We start from the raw sequence: 18,731 nt of genomic DNA on the forward strand, positions 1-18,731 counted from the left end.
TGGAAACACCTTCTATGATGCCACAATGTTAGGTGTTTCCATTATTTTGTCCAACCCCTGTAGAAAGCTTTGGTCAGAGATGTGTTGAGGAAAATGTGAGCCTACACCAGAACTCAACAAATATCTTTGAGCTCCACAGCTACCATTAATACAGTTAATAATACAGTTCACATGTAAATAAACAATACTTGATTGAAGGTCTTCAGAAATCTGCTTTTTCTGAAGCATAGTTCACATGAATAGATGCTTGAGAACAGTAAACTCAGGATGTTTGAGTGTTTGTTTGTTTTTTTTTTAAATAAGTCAACATGGACCTATACATGGCTCAAATGTCATTTCATTAATTGGAATTCAGGTTGGCAGTTACCCGACCCTATCTCTTTTGGAGTCATTAGCCTAAGGGTTCACTTATTTTTTCAAGTAGCACTGTAAGTGTTTAATAGCTGTGCTCAGTAAAGACATGAAATATAATTATTTGTGTATTAGGTTAAGTACATTCTGTTTATCTATACTAGTGAGTTATAAACAGATCAGATCACATTTAATGACAAATTCAAGCTGAAAACTGGGAAATTTCAAATTGTTCACATACTTTTTTTGCTACTGTAGATATAAAAACACATTACTAGTAGTGAAGACTGTCACTGACTGAATGGTATTTCTTCTACTAGAGTAATCTCAAACAACCCATCAGAATCATTTTAAGAAATTTAAGTAAAAACATAATAAATAAATGCCAAAATAGTTTGAGAAGCAGAAATACATTGTAGTGCCAATAAGGCAGTGCTGAATGTTTGCCACTGGTGTCCAGATTAAACCATCAAAAATTACACTACATATGTTCAGGAGAGTAACTGCACCTACACTGCTAGCTAAATTTATAGAAGAACACAATCGCTCAGCAGTAATTTGATTTTTAAAAAAATAAGTAAATAAAAAATCTTAATTCAAGGTCCATTTGCTGAGATTTCCATGACAACTATGGTAACTAATTTATTGGTTAATGAAGGTCATGAGATGTGAAAGCTGAGAAAAAGTCGAGAGCATCGAGAGCTCCAGCATTACTGGAATATGATTTATTTAGCTCATGCACACAAATTATATTGTTTGCCAAAGTTAAATAACTTACTAGCGCATGTGTTAAGAATTTTTTTCTCTTGTCAGACAAAGTTACACAGTTTAGATCAAGTTGTGCATCAAAGATTAAACCACCCCTTCAAACATCTAGCGAGATCTAAGTACAGGTTTTGCTAACAAGAGATTAACATCAACCACTGGTTTGTGCTACTTGTTGGTTTGTGATCCATGAGAAACAGTTTGCAGGAATGATCTGTAACAGAAAAAAAATTAGACCTAACACCACACAGCTGGAATGAAATCATACACAGAACAAGAAGGCATGGTGATTCCCCAAAAACTACACATGGAAGGAAGCCCATCCAGATCTTTAAGATCATATGAAAGGTACTAATGTTCATGCCCTCTGTACTGAGGGCCAACTGTGTAAGGCAGTGATCCAAGGGCAGATGGGGACTCAATCTCTTCTACACTGAATGATAAACTTCAGCAAGGAAACTGGAAACTCAAAACAACAAACATTGTTCAGTTGGTGTGTAGTTGGATATGGGGTCCTCCAAACATTATGAACTGAGAGACCAATTTAATTATCAACACTATATCCTATACATTGAATATACTGTTAACACACAATGTTCCTGTGGTGCTTCCACACATTTTTATAAGTTTCTATAACTGAAAAAATGATCCTGTATTCAAAGGTATCAAATGGAGGTGACATCAGTAACATTATAATATGACATATATGTAAGACCCCACACAGATGATGTAACACGGACAAATCGAAGAGGTACAAAAACTTGTTCACCCATGTCTTAGTTTAGATGGCCATAAAAATATGTCTGAGCTCTTTGTATAGTATTTAGATAGCAGTTACAATTTTGATCACTACCTTGAATCACTTCATATTTCTAAACACATTATCCTGGTGTCAGACCATCAAGGCTCCCAGGGGTCACACTGTGGAAGTGAAACACTGCAGTGAACATCTAAGCCTGTTGTTTCATACAATGAGCTGATGCAGTGGTACACTGGACCAAACTGTGTGATGAGTTGGTCGCACTTTATGACCACTGATTTGCTCATAGCATTTACTGTCATAGTCATCTGTGCCAAGTCAATCTGGTGCGTGGAACTGGCCAACTAGTCATGAAAGTGCAACTGCTTAGATTTTCACAGCAGTGTTTTACTCATAACCTGCTACATCGTTCACATTTCTAATGTTAGTTCATTTTTGTGCTCATTGGAGGCTTTTTCCACAGACTGGACAAACACAACCTCGCTGCTTTCCCGAAAAGTCTACATTTATGAACAGTAACTAAAATGGCTCTGAAAGACTTGCAACTCAGAACAGAAGTAGCAAGTGCTTGTCATACTTTACATACTTAAACTGTGCCAGTTACCAGGAATAATTGTATTAAAGTGTGAGATTATCTAATTTAACAAAAAAGCAAATTTAGCATGTTGACTTCAAATGATAATAAGCATGTATACCCTCATGTGAATGTATGTCGCAACATCTCTAGTGGAAAGACACTGGATCTATTCGACTAACAAGGTGCAGATTGGTGTACTGTTTCTCTAATCGCAGAACAAATGCTGCCAATGAGCACAACATTAGACTTGTGTGAACAAATCAGTAATGCAGGAAGCTACTTAAAGGTCTGGAACCAGGGGAAACTACCAAAGACACATTTCTACCAGCATTAAATACTAATAGATAACTCGTTAATATGCAGCAGCACACTCCATCACTTCACTGGTCTCCAAGGTGCAAAAACAAGATGACAAAAGAGAATCCCTGTGTTCACTCTCCCAAGATAGATTAATAGGAAGACATACTGTTCACTCCTACTCCACCAGGTTACATACATATCAGCCCAAATACACCGGTACAACAGTAACATCATTATCGTCATTATCATCATCAGGTTTTTTAAGGCTTGTTACATTCAGAATGAAAACTCAAACATGTCCATATTGTATAGAACGCTCAGCAATCAGTCAGATAAAACCAATGTGCAGATGTAAGTGTCACATGTCCAAGTGGGGACTGTTTAGGGTTTTTAGAGTCAAGGGTATTTTTCAACAATAACTTGTCTGAAATAAATACACTTTTCTCATCTTCATGTATCAGTGTTTTCTTTCCACCTTGTTTCACTGCGTATATGTACCTTTAAACATAAGAAAAGTAATCAAACATAAGGGGAAAAAAAATGCCTGATATGACTTTTTTTTAGATTTAAGATGTTAAGAATGGGAAAAAAAAGAGAAAAAGACAGCAATGGTTATAGACCTATTTGTTGAGGACTGGAAACTGAAGAACACTGAAATAGTTAAAGTGCTGTCACAGAAAAATGATTACTGAAGCCCCAGCAGAATAAATCCATGATATGGTATGAGTCATGTGGGCAATCAGATGTAAAACACAACAAGGAGGAGTGTGTGCAGGACAGTTAATTAAACATGTTGTAAACAAAGACAAGATTTTTGGAGGGCAGTACAGAGGCAGATCAATCTGAGTCCAGAGAGGAGCAAAGCAAATGGCAGAAAGAAGAGGAGGAAAAACATGATGAAGTATATGAGTCTGCCCAGCGCATCTGCTCCTCACACACACACACACACACACACACACACACACTCTCACACATACACACACCACTCTCAGTCCATCTTTTCCTTATGAACCAGTTTGGGGGCGTCCACAAAGTCTTGACCGTTAAACATGATGATAGCTGCTGTGATGGCGCTAGCAGCCCCCCAGAACATCACATAAGCCAGGGTCTCTGTCCACGTGTCGCCTGGAAGACAAAACAAACAAGTCAGGAGAGAAGGGTCATAATTAGCTGTGTGATATCACGTGTATTCTCTGTCAAAGACGCTGGTTCTGTCTGTCTTCAAATCAGACAGACAAAATGGGGGGACATAGTTATCCTATCTCCACACAATATCATCTGCTTCTCAAATGAGCCACTTCATCAAATATTAAATCACTGGTAACAGTGATTGAGTGAAACATCTTTTGGTTTACTTTGGCCCTCACAAGATTATCAGGGCCTTTTTTCACTGTTTTTACATTTGATTAACCTGACAGTTAAATATTAATTTCAGCCCTAGGTCTCAGTGTTTCCATTTTCATGTTAACAAATCTAGTGAAACTGCTGTAATAGTCCTTGAATTATCTAGCACTGCACAAAAAGCCATAAGTAATCACTTATGATTGTTCACATCATTTGAACTTAAGGAGAAATATGACAAATTAATAGTAGTAAATGTAGTAACAAACAGTTTACATATAAATCAGAGGCTTAGCCCCTTATTTGTGTCTACTTTTGATTTGGAAAAAGTGTGCGAACTAGAGGCGGTCTGAGACCTCCTACATGATTGGGTGGCTTTTTCTCCTTGTTCACCACATTGCATTTGATCCCAAATTTGTCTTAATATTTCATAGAGCCCTAGGGATATTTCAAAAAGAAGTATACTACTATAAAACACAAGTGATCAGATGATCAGTTAAATGGGAAACCAACAGCTCCCCACTGGTTAAGCAAACTGTGACTCAAATAAGGTGTGGGCAGAGTAGGTGGAGGAACCAGAGAGACACAAAACAGCATCCAGGAAATCTAGTGTGAGAATCAGGTCAGAAAAGCTGAAGCGTCTCAGAAGTAGAAACATTGCACAGATGTTGCAGGGTTTTCAATACCATTAAAAGATTTAGGTGTAGCCTGTAAGGATTTCTGCACAACACGGTCAAAAAAGAAAAGCACTGCATCGGAGACTGAGTAGACAATATTTTTTTCTTCTTGAAATTAGCTTTCAAAAATACAGTTGTCTACTGTTCATAACATTGGAATTACATGTTGATTTGAGAGCAGAAACAATGTTTCATGTTTCTTAAAACTATTTTGCAGGTTCAAAAATTACCAAAAAGACTATTTTAGTCAAATAACAAAACACAACAAAGCAAAAAAAAAAACCAAACACTTAAATTCTCTTTAAATCTAGGGAAACCCCTGGGCTGACAACACAATGAAACTTAGGGAAATTACTGCAGCTAGAATTATTTAAGTTTGAGTTTTTTTCAAAGTAATAGAGAAATAAACCATAGATTTATGCAGTTCAAGTCCAAATCTTATCCACCTGGAATGTCCATTTGCTGGCAACGTTTTAGTGAACGATGTAGCTATTTTTTGAGAGAAGCTGAACTTTTTTGCCGACAACCCTGTATTTTTTTACTGCAACTATCCAACACTGGCTCTTTGGTCTTGTGTACTAGCTGATATCAGCAGTACTGGCCTAAAGCAACACAGGTTAAATGAGTGGAGACTGAACAGTCGGCAAAAACTTACCAGCCATGAGAAGACAGACAATGCACATGGAAAATGCCACCAGCATGATGATGGGCAGCTGCAGATACAACAGAATACTGATGATTACACTCACATGTCAAATACTGTGATGCTCCTGATCAAGAAAATACTAACAACTGACCGTGAGGAACTTCCAGTCTTTTTGCACACGAAGAGGGGTCGGCCCGTCTGACTCATCCACAGCAAAGTTACCCAAGAACAGATCAATGGAGTCCTAGAAGCAACAGAACAATACTGAGACTGCACTGTTTATGCATATTAATTAATAACAGCCATGCTGTACATAGTAGCACAGCCTATAAGTCTATAGTGTGGCACTAACCAGGAGATGCAGAAGAAAAAACAAACAAACAACAAAACTCCTAAAACATTTCACAAAAAACTTAAATATTCAGATAATACATGTGAAAGGCATATGCCACCTTTTATTATTCAGATTCAGTCCAATAGAGTCTACTTCAGGAGGACATATTTGAGTTGTGCCTTTTAATAAGTGCTTTACCATCAGAAAGAAGTGATGTTTTAAATCAGTTGTATTTAATCATGTCAACTAAACCCATCAGTAACTCTGGCCTCTGCCCAGTTTTCTAAGCGGGCTAAATTCAGGCTTTATTACTGAAACTGATTACTTTTTGCGCAATGGATTATTTCTTCAGTAATAACATTTTCAAAGCATATAAGGTAATTGACATCATACTTGTCTGAAACCATCAGAGAAGTTGTTTTTGTAGTAACGTATCATGGAGTTCCACCCATCCATCAGCAGGCCCCACTGGGTCCTCTTCCCAGTCCTGATTGAAACGAAAGACACTTTAATCAAACAGCCACCACATAATAATAATAATAATAATAATAATAATAATAATGATGCCAGATAACATGACCGTGTAAAACACGTTAGTGAGCTGGTGTGTTGCAGGATGTTACTGTACCTTGTAAAGTCTGTTTTCAAGGCCCCGGTCCCTGCATACTGTACAGCGCATGCATTGGCATTGTCAGCCCATGCTGGTTAGACAGCACACAGAAGAGTGAGACTACGATCAGAGGCTAAATCACACCTGACATGCTACAAGTCTGCTGACGGAGGACTGCTCTTACCATTCTTGTAGATTTTCTCAAACTCCGCCTGCTCGTCAATCCGCTGGCCCACATTCAGGACACCCAGCCTCTGCAGACACACACGTAACTTAGCATGAATACATGAACACACTTTAACTGTCCATTTATTCACCAGTCTTTGAATCTGACTGCAATTAACAATTTAATTGCCTCCTGTCCAATTTATGCCACTATAGTATAAGTCTAACAACCGTTTTACACGCAATTGAAATGCAATTTGTGCATCTTTCAAGCTTTGTAAACACAGGGCAGATTTGACAAATAACCACACCTACAATATGCAAAAAAAATACATTATTATCCACCATTATGCATGATAATTGTGGTTTGTTGAAATAACTGTGGTAGTGTAAATCTGCAATAATTATGACAGGCTTATTTTGGTAGGTTCTACAGTAAGATTGGAAGTGTTTGGGTGATTTAAAAAAAAAATTTCTTATCTAATTAAATGGACTTGTTCATGTGTAGTAAAAGGACCAGCTATATTTATTCCAAACTTCATGTTTCCCAACAAAGTAATCTTCTCAGAAACATCCAAATATCATTGTTTAAACCCTCAACAAAATGTCAATGTGTTCATCAGCAAAAGGCAATAAATGATGACACTATAAATGCACCAGCTCCAAAAAAAAGCTGTAAAAAGCTGTAGTCATGATTTTGTCAAATGTGTTCCACAGAGAATGAACTAGAAAAGCACTTGAAGAGCACAGAGCTCCGCCAAGGCAGATCAGCAACCCCCCCCCCCCCCCCCACCCCCATCACCACCAAAATTTCATAATTTGTTCCTTGTGCCAGTAGCAACATTTCCTGAAAATTTCATAGAAATCCGTCCATAAGTTTTTGAGTTATCTTGCTAACAGACAGACAGACAGACAAACCCCAATGAAAACATAACCTCCACTGTTTCACTTGGTAATAATAGAAATATAGGTCATGTACATTATGAAGAACCTGCCTGTTGAACAGACTGTGGTGTCTTGCTCCTTTGCATCTTTGTGCAGTTACCTGAAGCTGTGACTGCAGGGAGCGTCGGGCCAACAGGCTCTGAATGACGTTGGTCCTGTCCAGACAATCCATGCAGTTACTACGGAAAACTCCTTTCTCCTGGGCCACTATCTTCCCGTCTGAGTTTACCATAAAGTATCTGCCGACAAACAGAAAAGGTTTGCCTTTGTTGTATGTAACTACAGTTGCCCATGATAAACCACCTGCTGTTTTTCTTACCCGTATTCATCCTGTGTCTCTGCAACAGCATCCACCAAGATCTGCAAACGGTCCCATCTCATGTGGCTGCACTCTTTGTGGAAGTCAAAGGCTATGTAACTGGTAAAAGACAATAAAGTAATAAAGTCAGATTAGAAAAGATGCTGTGGTGACATTTCTGCCCCACGTACTGTACAGAATAATCATGCCACTAATTTACAATGTTTAGTAACCCATAAAGACCCAGTGCTACTTTTGTAGCAGTTCCCAAATGAATTTTTCCTCTATTTTTGTCATTGATCCAACTCCATGGGTTTTACTGGTGAATTAATGTTGTAGAAGATGACGATGTTTCCACGTTCAGTACAGTGCCACTGAACATCCAAATGGGTCATATCTGATGACCATGAAAAGATGACAAACTGCATTTTACACCAATTATTTACATGTATTGATAAGCTTAGTGGATCAACAGATATTAAACAGTTTACATTAGTAGATGGTTTGTGTTGCCGGTGGCTGTTGGGGTCTTAATGGGTTTAAGTCACATGCAGCGTTGTCTTTGTTAATACATTTCCTCACATTAGACTAAGACAGAGAGTTGGTCATTTGTTGGACCACTGGTCTGTAGCCTCTGGTCATCCTAGTTAGTCTTGGTTCAGCTATTTGCTTAAGTTTAAATAAACTACAGACAGCTTTGGTTATTTATGGTAAGTTTTTTTTTCCCTCAAACTGATCTTTTTGATTTAAATCTTTGCTCATCACAAAACTTGATTACAAAAGTAACAGTTTCCAAGAGATGAAATTAAAAAAAAAAAAAAAAAAAAAAAAAAACTTAGTCAGCAGCCAGGTAAAGCATCAGCTTCATTTCTCCATTAGTGTCAATAAATGGCTTCAGACACAGTGGTGATGACGAGTCAAACTACAAATACAAAGAAAGGAGGCCTGCAAAGTTCATGTCAGTTTGAAAAAAAACAGGTCAGGTTCTATAAGGCTCATATTAAAAAAAAAAACACTTTAATTTCTGAATGATTAAGATTTTAACCCTCCATCCTGATGATACTAAATGACATGCAAGAGCTCTGGTTCCACTAGATACTGAAATAAGTTTGCAGGCTGTACACATCTAAGCACCAATGCTATGCACTGAGATTTGTGGCATCTTCTTCATATTTGTACAGTTTTAAACATGCCTATTACTGAATTGTTTCTCTTGTTCGTGAAATAATGCCCTCAGTGCTTTACCTTGGAGATGGTTACTGATAAGGAATACAAGTGAATGATATGTACACATGCACTAGCTTCTAAAGCAAAAACCCCAGATCTAACACATTAAAACAGAAAAACAAGATGTACTGGTTCTATTGGGATAGTGTCACCATTTCAGCGAACAGATGCATAAACAGAGTCATTATAGGTTCAGACAGACATGTACTAACAAGTCCTATATATAATATTGACAGATTCCAATCAAGTTTTGTTTCTTAAAAAAGTATTTGGAAAGTAAATGTGTGAACTACAGGGGTTGGACAAAATAATGGAAACACCTTCTATGATGCCACAATGTTAGGTGTTTCCATTATTTTGTCCAACCCCTGTACTTTAGACCTCATGAGTCTCTGAGCATATATTCATTTCAAAACTCTAAATTCAATCTGGATACATTGACAATGTTTGATGATTCATAAATCAAAGCTGGAAAAGGTACTGAATGACACTTACTTGAGCAAACCATTACTCATACTGGACGCCATCTTGGCAAAAACTTGTTCTAAAGGCTTCTCTGAGCCTTTCTGATTCACCTGGAAAAGCAGGTTGACACATGTTGGCAATTACAGTTGGATGTTATTGTAGTGAGTACATAGTAAACTATGTTCTTTTTAAAAACATAATGAGAAAAGAGGAGTGTTACCAGGTTCAAGATCGTTTGTTTTCCGTATATAAGGACCTGAGAGTCAAAATGTCTCTGGAAACCATCCATCTGTACACAGATTTCAGGTGGTTAGCATCAGTATTTTCATAACTCTTAATATTAAAAAAAAACAACATGAAAACACTTGCTCTTACGTGATTGGTGGTTTTGCTGATGATGGGTTTGGGTTTGTATTTGAGGTTAGGCCTCTGGCTCCAGTAAAAGGGCATCGAACCTCGTGTCTGTGGGTGAGGAAAACATCTGTAAAATGCTTCTTTCTGACCTTCCAATTCAAAAATAAATGATGCGCAGAAGCGTGTAAAAAAAAGTTGGGTAAGTCAAGTGAGTCAGTGCTGAAATGATCTTTACCAATGTGACATAACTCTGATACTTGCCTGTACAAATGAGGCCTTTGCTCCTTCATACAAAACTATTTGCTCAGTCTCAACAAAGTTTGCAGCGTGGCCTTCAGAATCGATGCCTGTGGATCACAAAGGAAACATCCAGGAGTTTTACAGGGGTCATATTTTGCTAAACCCACTTTTATTAGTCTTTGGTTCATTTATTTGTGTATTTGGACCCTAGTAGTTCATAAAGTTTGAATTTGAACCCTCCAGGTGCAGCAACGCTATCTTTATATTCATTACGGCAAAAATTGAGTGGATTTCTACAACCTGTTTGAATTTCTTCTGTTATATTCCTTCTGTTATCCAACAACCTGTAGGGGGTGAGGCGTGAAGTGGCTCATGTGCATTTAAAGGGCCAGCGATCAAAATGACTTTTCTGGTGTCATTACTCAGAAATAGGGTTGAAGACGGACCTGTGGAGTTTAAAGGTGCTGGAGACTTTCGTGACCAATTTTTCATCAAATCTGTAAAACCTCAGTCATATCCTCAGTATCACGAATCTGTAAGTCTTTCTGTGATTACTCACCTGAATCTCTTGCATTACGGTGAACAATTTTGAAGTGCCATCCACCATAAACAAACCATTTGTTTACAAACCGAGCCGGGAGGTCACAACGTGCATTGTGGAAAGCGAAGGCTCGCGCAGCCACCTTACAGTGGCAGCTGGAACAGACGTGACGTGGAAACAGCAGGAGCTCCCTTCCCTCTATGCATATTCCTCCAGCCATTTCCGCGTTTCTGCGTCATGTTTATTTCATCCATATAATACCATATGGTTGCGCTGCCGCTGTCAGGTGGCTGTGCGAACCTCCCTTTCCCACAGTGCACATCACAACAAAATTCCGAAGATGCCCGAGTGACCTCCCGGCTCAGTTTGTAAACACACGGTTTGTTTATGGTGGATTGCACTTCAAAATTGTTCACTGTAATGCAAGAGATTCAGGTGAGTAATCACAGAAAGACTTACAGATTCGTGATACTTAGGCTATGACTGAGGTTTTACAGATGTGATGAAAAATTGGTCACGAAAATCTCCTGCACCTTTAATTAATGAAGAATTCAGACCCAAGCATAGCATTTACAGTTTATGTAGACCACAGGGAAATGTTTTAAAATGCATAATTCCTTTTAAAAAAGCAAAATATCACTCCTTTAATATGATCACTTACTACATTAATACCTTTTACAAGTGAACTATGAAGCCTCTGCAGCTGCAGACCAATTACATAACTCAGAGTTATGTTGATTTAGACCTAAACAAATGTACCACTTTCTAAATGAGGAGACTCAAAGTTTTAAAATGCTTTGGCTGCCATCTGCACAGATATAACTTAAAATGCAGTGAAATAAAGACGCTGCTTTTACCTCTAACGTAGTATCTGACTCCGGCTCGGAAGCAGCTCCTCCTGGATATGAGGATCCACTCAAAGATCTTGCCGTTTATGCGACATGGTTTCATGACAATGACTGGAACATGAAGGTCAAGGGAAAGACTTTCTTCTATTCTATTTCATCTTAACCATAGAATGCTTACAGACTTCAAGAAAAGAGTAAGTGCTGCTTCACTGAGAAAGGATACATCCATGGACTACAGGCAGCGCAAACCTGTGGAGCTAAGGGATTTAAGGGGACAGTTTATGCAAGTTGAACAAAACATGCACAGAACATTTTGCATGAAGGCTTTGGTTGTTTGTGTTACCTCCGGTTGTGCTGCTAATTCTCTCAGGAGGTTCCAGTTCCACACAAACCTCTGATCAGCCTGGAAAAACAAAAAACAAAACAGAACATCAAAAATCTGAAAATCATTCATAGTTTAAGCAGAAAGAAAGAAATAATGCACGATGTATAATGTCTGCTTATAATCACTGCATTACAAAAACGCTGAAGCTACTTCTTTTAATATTATGTTTCTTTCATCTCCTCCTGATTCTCTGCCTGCCTGTGTATGGTATTATTAATGATTTAGGTGGAATAACTTTTGATGTTTTTGCATATTTCAAAAAGTCCCCTTTTACATTTGATTTAACTATTACTATCATTTGTGGACCAATGTTTTCCTGCTTGAATGAAAGCCTAAAAATCTTAACATTATATTACATAAACATAAATGTTCATATTAAAATAGAAATGCACATGTACTGCCATACTAAAAAGATTTATACTCATTTATAACATATTTATATAATGCTTAATTTCAGTCTTATAGTGACTGAAAGAACAAATGGTATTTCCAGCCACAAATTATTACTGAAAGATTTGGATTTACATATCCGTGTGACGCGTTGAAAAGAAAAGGGTAAAATCACTTGCCTCTGTAGTTGTACAACACTGAATTTGCTATTGTCATAAATTTAGCAGCATTTTGGTAATTTAACAGAATTAACAAATGGAGCATTATCTGCATACAGGGGTCTCATCTGCAGGGGCTTACATTAGCACATAAAACTCAGATGGGTACATAAACACAGCCTCGGCCTCTCAAAGGTAATTTACTGTTATTTTGCTCCCTCACCCTCTCCAGCAGGGTCATCTCCTGGAAGTCAGGGCTGGTGTTGGCCAGACGCTGCAGGGTGTGTGTCAGGTCGAAGTCAGTGCAAAAGTAGAAGCCATCTGTAGTCAGCACGTTGTTAATCATGGACAGGAAGGTCTTATTCTCCTGAGACTGGAACAGGACACAAGACAGCCTTTTTAGTTTCCAGGAAAAAGTCGTGACAGTGCACTTTACAGGATGTTACAAAACTGCATGCGAGTATTTCCTAACATGAATGAACAAACCTTTGGCAAACAAACAGCTTTCAATCATAAAAAGTTTCAATACTTTCTGGCATTAAGAGTACAGCGCCTACATCTACTTCTAAGTAGATTTGTGCATTTTCTTGGAAATTATGCTCAGTGCTTAGTGTTTACAATCGAGGAATATTTAGGTTTTCTTGACAGGGTTCCTACAAGTTACATTTAAGAGTTTTTAAGACCACTAAGACAGAATTTAGTGCTCGTTTCATAGCCTATTTCACAGTCAAACTGGCAAAAATCTGTGACTCTTAGAATTTAGGAAAATTTCTTTTATTGCTCCAACGCCTTGATTCCCATCACTCCAAGTCATCCCTCACCGGGGGCGGCAAAGTTAGTGATAATCGGTTTCTACTTTTGGTATAAATTGTCAGATTGGAACGGGTGTAACTGAGTAGACTAACATTACTTTCTTTGCAGTTTGGATCTTTCCCAGACACATTTAAACACAACACAGGAAACAAGTTTATAGCAACATAACTTAAGACCTACAATATCATATTTAATAACTTTTAACGATTTTTTTTAAGGTATTAAATGCGGATTTGTAAATTCAAGACATTTAAGACTTTTTAAGACCCTGCAGGAACCCTGACTGAGATTATAATATAGTGAATACTCCTTGTTCCATCCAGTGTTATGAGGAGTACAACAGCTAACCTGCCACGGTATTGCATGCTTTCTGAGCTTTGTGCATCTCTGTTGAGCTAATAGGATCTGGCTGCTAAGCCAGTTTGCTCGGAGAGTGAGGCTGACATTACACCTCCACCCCTCCACTGTTCACTGACTCCATCTGCTTACTTGCATTCTTCTCACTAATTTACCTCCTTACCTTCCTTTTCATTGCAATTTACTACCTTTAGACACTAGGTGCAAGGAAGTTGACAAAGATAATGCCACACACTATAATGCACTACAATGAAGATCATATTCCACATTTTTCCACATTAATCATACTGTTCCCCTGTACGGCCACTGTTAGAATTAGTGCAGCAACAATCTAGACTGCAGCAGATTAATAATGTACTGTCTGCTTCACGGAAATTAGATACACACAGTTTGAATCCAGAATGAAACATGAGGTCTCACTCAGAGCCACTACACACATGCAGGAAACAAACGAGGGTTGTCACAATTTTCAAAGGTCTTAATAGGACAGAGACTTACATCCTGCACTGACAGAATTACTGTTCAATCGAAAATAAAGGTGGCATCAGTGTTGAGCTGACCAGTAAAATAAGAGCAATGATGTTATTAAGTCAAGCAGGTCTTTGATTGCTGATATTGAAAAATGTGTGAAGAAATCCATTTAAGTTAGAGCTAGAAAGATAGAGTATGAGATGTCTGTTAGGCCTGGGTGTCACCACTCATTTACTGAATCAATTGTATTTTAATTCATAAGGTCCCACTTCGATTTGATGTCCAACTCAACACTGACAGCAATTCTGCATGGATATAAAAAACCTTCACAGAGAAACAATGATAAAAATTCTGCAAAGGACACTCTAACCTGATGCATTCTTAAGAGTATTCATGTTTACATAGCCAACCGACTTCAAAGCAGTTCATGTATATTTTATTTAACACAACCAACAAGCACCAATAAATGCTTTCTGTTATATAGAGGCAGGTGAGGTAACAGCTATAGCTAAAACTTCAGTCATTCACAGGAAAAAAAAAAGATATAAGTGATCTCAGGATTGTATTAATCAATATTGGATCATTCAAAAGTAGAACAAATTGAATCTGAAAGTTGATCTTTTAAACACAGTTCTCATCCTCTATGTAAAGTGTAGAGACAGTTAAATGTTCTAATGTGGTTTACCAGCTTCACGCACAAAGTTTTCCTCACCTGAATCTCTGAGAGATGCAGAACTGTCTTCTTATAAGAGATGACATCAAAATCCACAGCCTTCCACACAGCATGGCCCAGCAGGCTGCCTACATTCCTCTTCCTGGTGATGACGATCAGGTACATCCCTGGGAACATGACGTCATAGCTGTTATACTAAACAGACTTTAAGGGCATCAATGCATAGTACATCATCATAGCATCTACCTGCTACTAAGCGAATGGTTCCCATGATGCCACAGATTGGCCTGGTGACTGCGGAGGGAGGTACATCCTTCTTTCCTGAAAACCACACAATGTTTACAAAGGTAACTGCGTAACGGTGATTTTTATGAACAAATCTAAGGATTTTTGTCAGTAAATTCTGACATAGACACTCATTACAGTGTTATTATTCCTCTTTAAAGATGTACACAGATATTTATCAAAGTTATGTAATGTTGCAGAACAATACATGACATGCCAAGGAAATGATGTGAGTGGGCCATAAATCAGTTGAAAAAAGTGAAACCCAAGCTAAAATTGTGCTGGATTTAAAATTGTGTTTTTGTAGTTTCCATGGTGCAGAGGCATTTAACTTTCAAAGAGCTTTTACCTGTGAGGGTCATCTCATTAGAGACCCTGTCAATTGCCAGCACAGCATCAGCCCCCTCATCACAGGCCTCGATGAAGAACTTCTCAGGAGTTGTGTGCCTTGAAGAAAAGCAGACAGAGGCTAAAGATATTTTTGTCTAGGAGATAAATTACAGCCATCAGCCTCACCAAATATCCAACTGTGTCACAGCTTTGGTTTGAGGATGCAATGTATATGAAGGTCAACTATTTTAACCCACAAAGAAAACACTATACAAAATGATGCAAAAACACATTACATCACTGTCACAACTTTACAACAGTAAGTTTAACCAGTTGTAATGTGTTCAGTTGGTGTCTGAAAATAAGCAAATGCATAATTCCCAGAAAATGATCAACAAAGGAACCCACAGCTTTGTGGCCATATTGAAGCAATCTTTCCTCACACCACCAGCCTCAGGTGTAGCTTGGGACACAATGTTGTCCCAAGCAAAGGCATGTCAATTCAAGTACCTAACTGGGTTCTCAAACTCACTATACGCCCAAACAGTAAAGAAGTGCAATGCAAAAAGTCAACAAACTCTGTCATCACCCTAAGGATTAAAGCTAGGAGTAGTACATCTGTCAACCAAAGAGGAAAACATGAACGCCTCTGGTCACAATGGAGTGACAAAGAAACCAGACATTAGTAAATGATTAGCTGTTTTGGAGATGACATTTACTTAGCTGACAATGAAGGCAACTTTATAAAGCCTTTTTAATCAGAATCAATTCTACATGAAGTGCCATGAAAGTATAATGGTATTCATTAGCCTTATTTCAAGATAAAAAAAGGGTCCTGAAATAGGCCACAGTGTGCATAGGATAGTACCCTGGAGCCTGTATCACAAAGATATCCTAGTGATTAAGGTTGGATTCCGACCAGAGGCTTTAGCCCTCTTGTGTGAAGAAAACTACAAGCTCCTTATTAATCATCTGAATATAGTCACTCTGTTGACACAGTAGGGCGGTGAGTGAACTGACAATGTCTCACAAGGCACATCGATGGGAAATTAAGCATGTGCAGTATCTGGTATTTATTAAATATTTACATCAGGTTTCCTTAATTTAGCACTTTTCACAACAAAAATCGAAAAATGCTGTTGTGGATGTTGTTGACACTAGATGTGCTATACACCAGGTGTTCAGAGTCGTTAAACTTGTTGACTGTAACCAAGGCCAACACAAAAGGCAATTGTTTTGCAAATTAAAAGGTGACAGCCACTGTCTGAATATAATCTTTGACTCTTAGGAATAAAATTAGGAGGTGCTAAAATTAACTAAATAATAAAACCATCTGGAGAACTGAACATCAGAGTAATTAATCAATTAATTTGGAACTTCATATCAAACTACATAAAATTTAGGCAATTCTAGGTCTAATTTTTCATTTTTGAGACCTTATTTCTCCAGTAAGTCTTTACTATTGGGAAGCCTGGGAGTAGTCATCTTTCATTATTAGAGCCAACTTCTGCCAATAAAGATAGACTGTAAAATGTCTTATCAGAACCCATTAATCACCCATCTCTATTTGTAATCATCCAAATCACTATGATAACCTACATTGCACAGGTAACCTACTATAGCTATTAGCCCTTCTACTAACCAATCAGCTTAGTGCAAAGCTTTGTCATCATTCATGCTGGATGTCAGCGTAGACAAACGTTTCCGGCTTGCGGTCAAACTAATTAATTAATGCAAGTTTTGGCAGAGTGCTGTTAAGCAACTACCCTGCTGCTCTTAGGCTACCTCATTCAACATGTTAAATGGACATGGAATCCATCAGCAGTTTTAAATCCCTCCGGCTGAAAAATGTGACCTGCTGTTTAGCCACAGTGACGTTTGGAGCTCATGGTGATGTAGTAAAACACTCAGCCGCTCTAGTGATATGACCACACAAACACTCCATTGTTAGACTTTCATAATCTAACATGCCTGTGCTACACAAAGATACTCCAGTATTACTGAGTGACACTTACAACATTGCCAATGTTTTTGCATATTCATGTCCATTTCCTGCACATCTAGTACAGTACTCTGTTATGTGCATCTAGTATTAACATTAGGTAGAGGCATATTGGTGTATAAAACCTACATACATACCACTTCCTTGTATGTATAGATGTATGTATATATGTACTTACTTGTACATCCTACTTACTACTACCTGTATATATCTTATTCGTTGTACATATCTCTCATCTGTAGTATGGAGCTAGCTTTCGTATATTCTTTCTGTATATTTTGTTTATGTCAGGAGTTCTAGCATTACTTTAGTAGCACATGTGTATTGATATTTTATTCTGAAGCCCTTGTACAGTCCACTTTTTCTTAACACTAATATTTGTATTTTATTTTATACAATCCCTTTTGCACAAAGTGTTTTGCTGCTAAATTGAACTGAGCTGCTAAACTGATTTTCATTGTTCCTGTGACAGTAACAATAAAATCTATTCTATTCTACATCTAGTATTAAGTGATAAAATATTATGTAACTTGATTTACGCCTTTTGATCACGTGTTAGGACGTCTAGTGCAGCAGATTGAAACTCTGCATGTTCTTTTCATACATATGACATTACACAGAGGCGTTCACTGTCCCAGTACAGGGTGGGACAAAGTAGTACACCTGCTCTTATGAACAGAGGTGTGGCAGGAATGGACAGGAAGCGCTGACAACTTTCACAGCCACCTGAATTCATCGATGGTATGAAGTAATGTGAATAAACGTCAATGTAGCAGAATGAAAAGCAGAAAACGACTCAAGGAAATACAAGAAATACAAAAACGTGTGTGACTGCTACACCAAAATGGGACAGACAGAGCTGGACCTTTAGGACAAAATTAATAAAAACAACCCGCTCTGCTAATACTAATACTAGCTAACTTACTGACTCTACATCCGTATTACGGGCTAAAAACCTACACAGGGCGTTTGGTAAGGAAAGACATTGGCAACCGGACAACCTAACAAGCCTAAATAATGATGCCAATATAAACTGTACATAATGAATGAGTGAGGAGTGAAACTTGACTGGTTCCTGCTCTACCAGCAGAGCCTGTCAGTGAACTTCAGCCGCTGTGTCATGTAGCTTAACGCCACTTCTGAACACCAGCTCCTTCTATACGTCAGTCACGAGCCTTATGCGTCGTTTACCGTTTTAAAAACCTACGATAAAAGGGGGGAATATCCCAAAGGGCAAAGTATATTTGCATGTACTTACAAATTGTATCTCTCGTAGGCAGTCGCCATCTTCGCTCCGTCTACCTGACCTCAGTGACGACAGCAGTGAGAGTGGGTTTAGCTCTGTTGCCAGATACAAGTTGTACAGCCTATTCAAAGACGAACAGCTTGAAATGCAGCTCTTTCGCACAACCTGGCATCCATA

General features: G+C 38.1%; 1 protein-coding gene across 1 annotated transcript; it reads right to left on the bottom strand.

Annotated features, from left to right (window-relative positions):
• Positions 1 to 1,048: 1,048 nt before the first annotated feature.
• Positions 1,049 to 18,694, bottom strand: sacm1la (SAC1 like phosphatidylinositide phosphatase a). Its single transcript, XM_030147383.1, has 20 exons — positions 18,567 to 18,694; positions 15,326 to 15,423; positions 14,938 to 15,012; positions 14,731 to 14,858; positions 12,601 to 12,750; positions 11,788 to 11,847; positions 11,668 to 11,701; positions 11,454 to 11,555; positions 10,077 to 10,162; positions 9,837 to 9,923; positions 9,682 to 9,750; positions 9,492 to 9,571; positions 7,791 to 7,889; positions 7,572 to 7,710; positions 6,546 to 6,615; positions 6,380 to 6,452; positions 6,145 to 6,238; positions 5,569 to 5,661; positions 5,427 to 5,484; positions 1,049 to 3,878 (listed from the first exon to the last, which is right to left on the bottom strand). The coding sequence occupies exons 1-20, from the start codon at positions 18,593 to 18,595 to the stop codon at positions 3,742 to 3,744; spliced, it is 1,761 nt and encodes a 586-aa protein (XP_030003243.1). The 5' UTR covers positions 18,596 to 18,694; the 3' UTR covers positions 1,049 to 3,741.
• Between the last annotated feature and the right edge of the window lie 37 nt (positions 18,695 to 18,731).

This window comes from Sphaeramia orbicularis, chromosome 11 (assembly GCF_902148855.1).
Source record: "Sphaeramia orbicularis chromosome 11, fSphaOr1.1, whole genome shotgun sequence".
NCBI classification, from domain to species: domain Eukaryota; kingdom Metazoa; phylum Chordata; class Actinopteri; order Kurtiformes; family Apogonidae; genus Sphaeramia; species Sphaeramia orbicularis.

What these genes read in the sequence shown, in the direction of transcription:
- sacm1la (XM_030147383.1), bottom strand. Translation starts at nt 18,595, where the DNA reads ATGGCGACTGCCTACGAGAGATACAATTT. An exon ending in AACCATTCGCTTAGTAGCAG is followed by an intron (nt 14,859 to 14,937) that starts GTAGATGCTATG and finishes TCATGTTCCCAG; the next exon opens with GGATGTACCTGATCGTCATC. An exon ending in TTGAAAACAGACTTTACAAG is followed by an intron (nt 6,239 to 6,379) that starts GTACAGTAACAT and finishes CGTTTCAATCAG; the next exon opens with GACTGGGAAGAGGACCCAGT.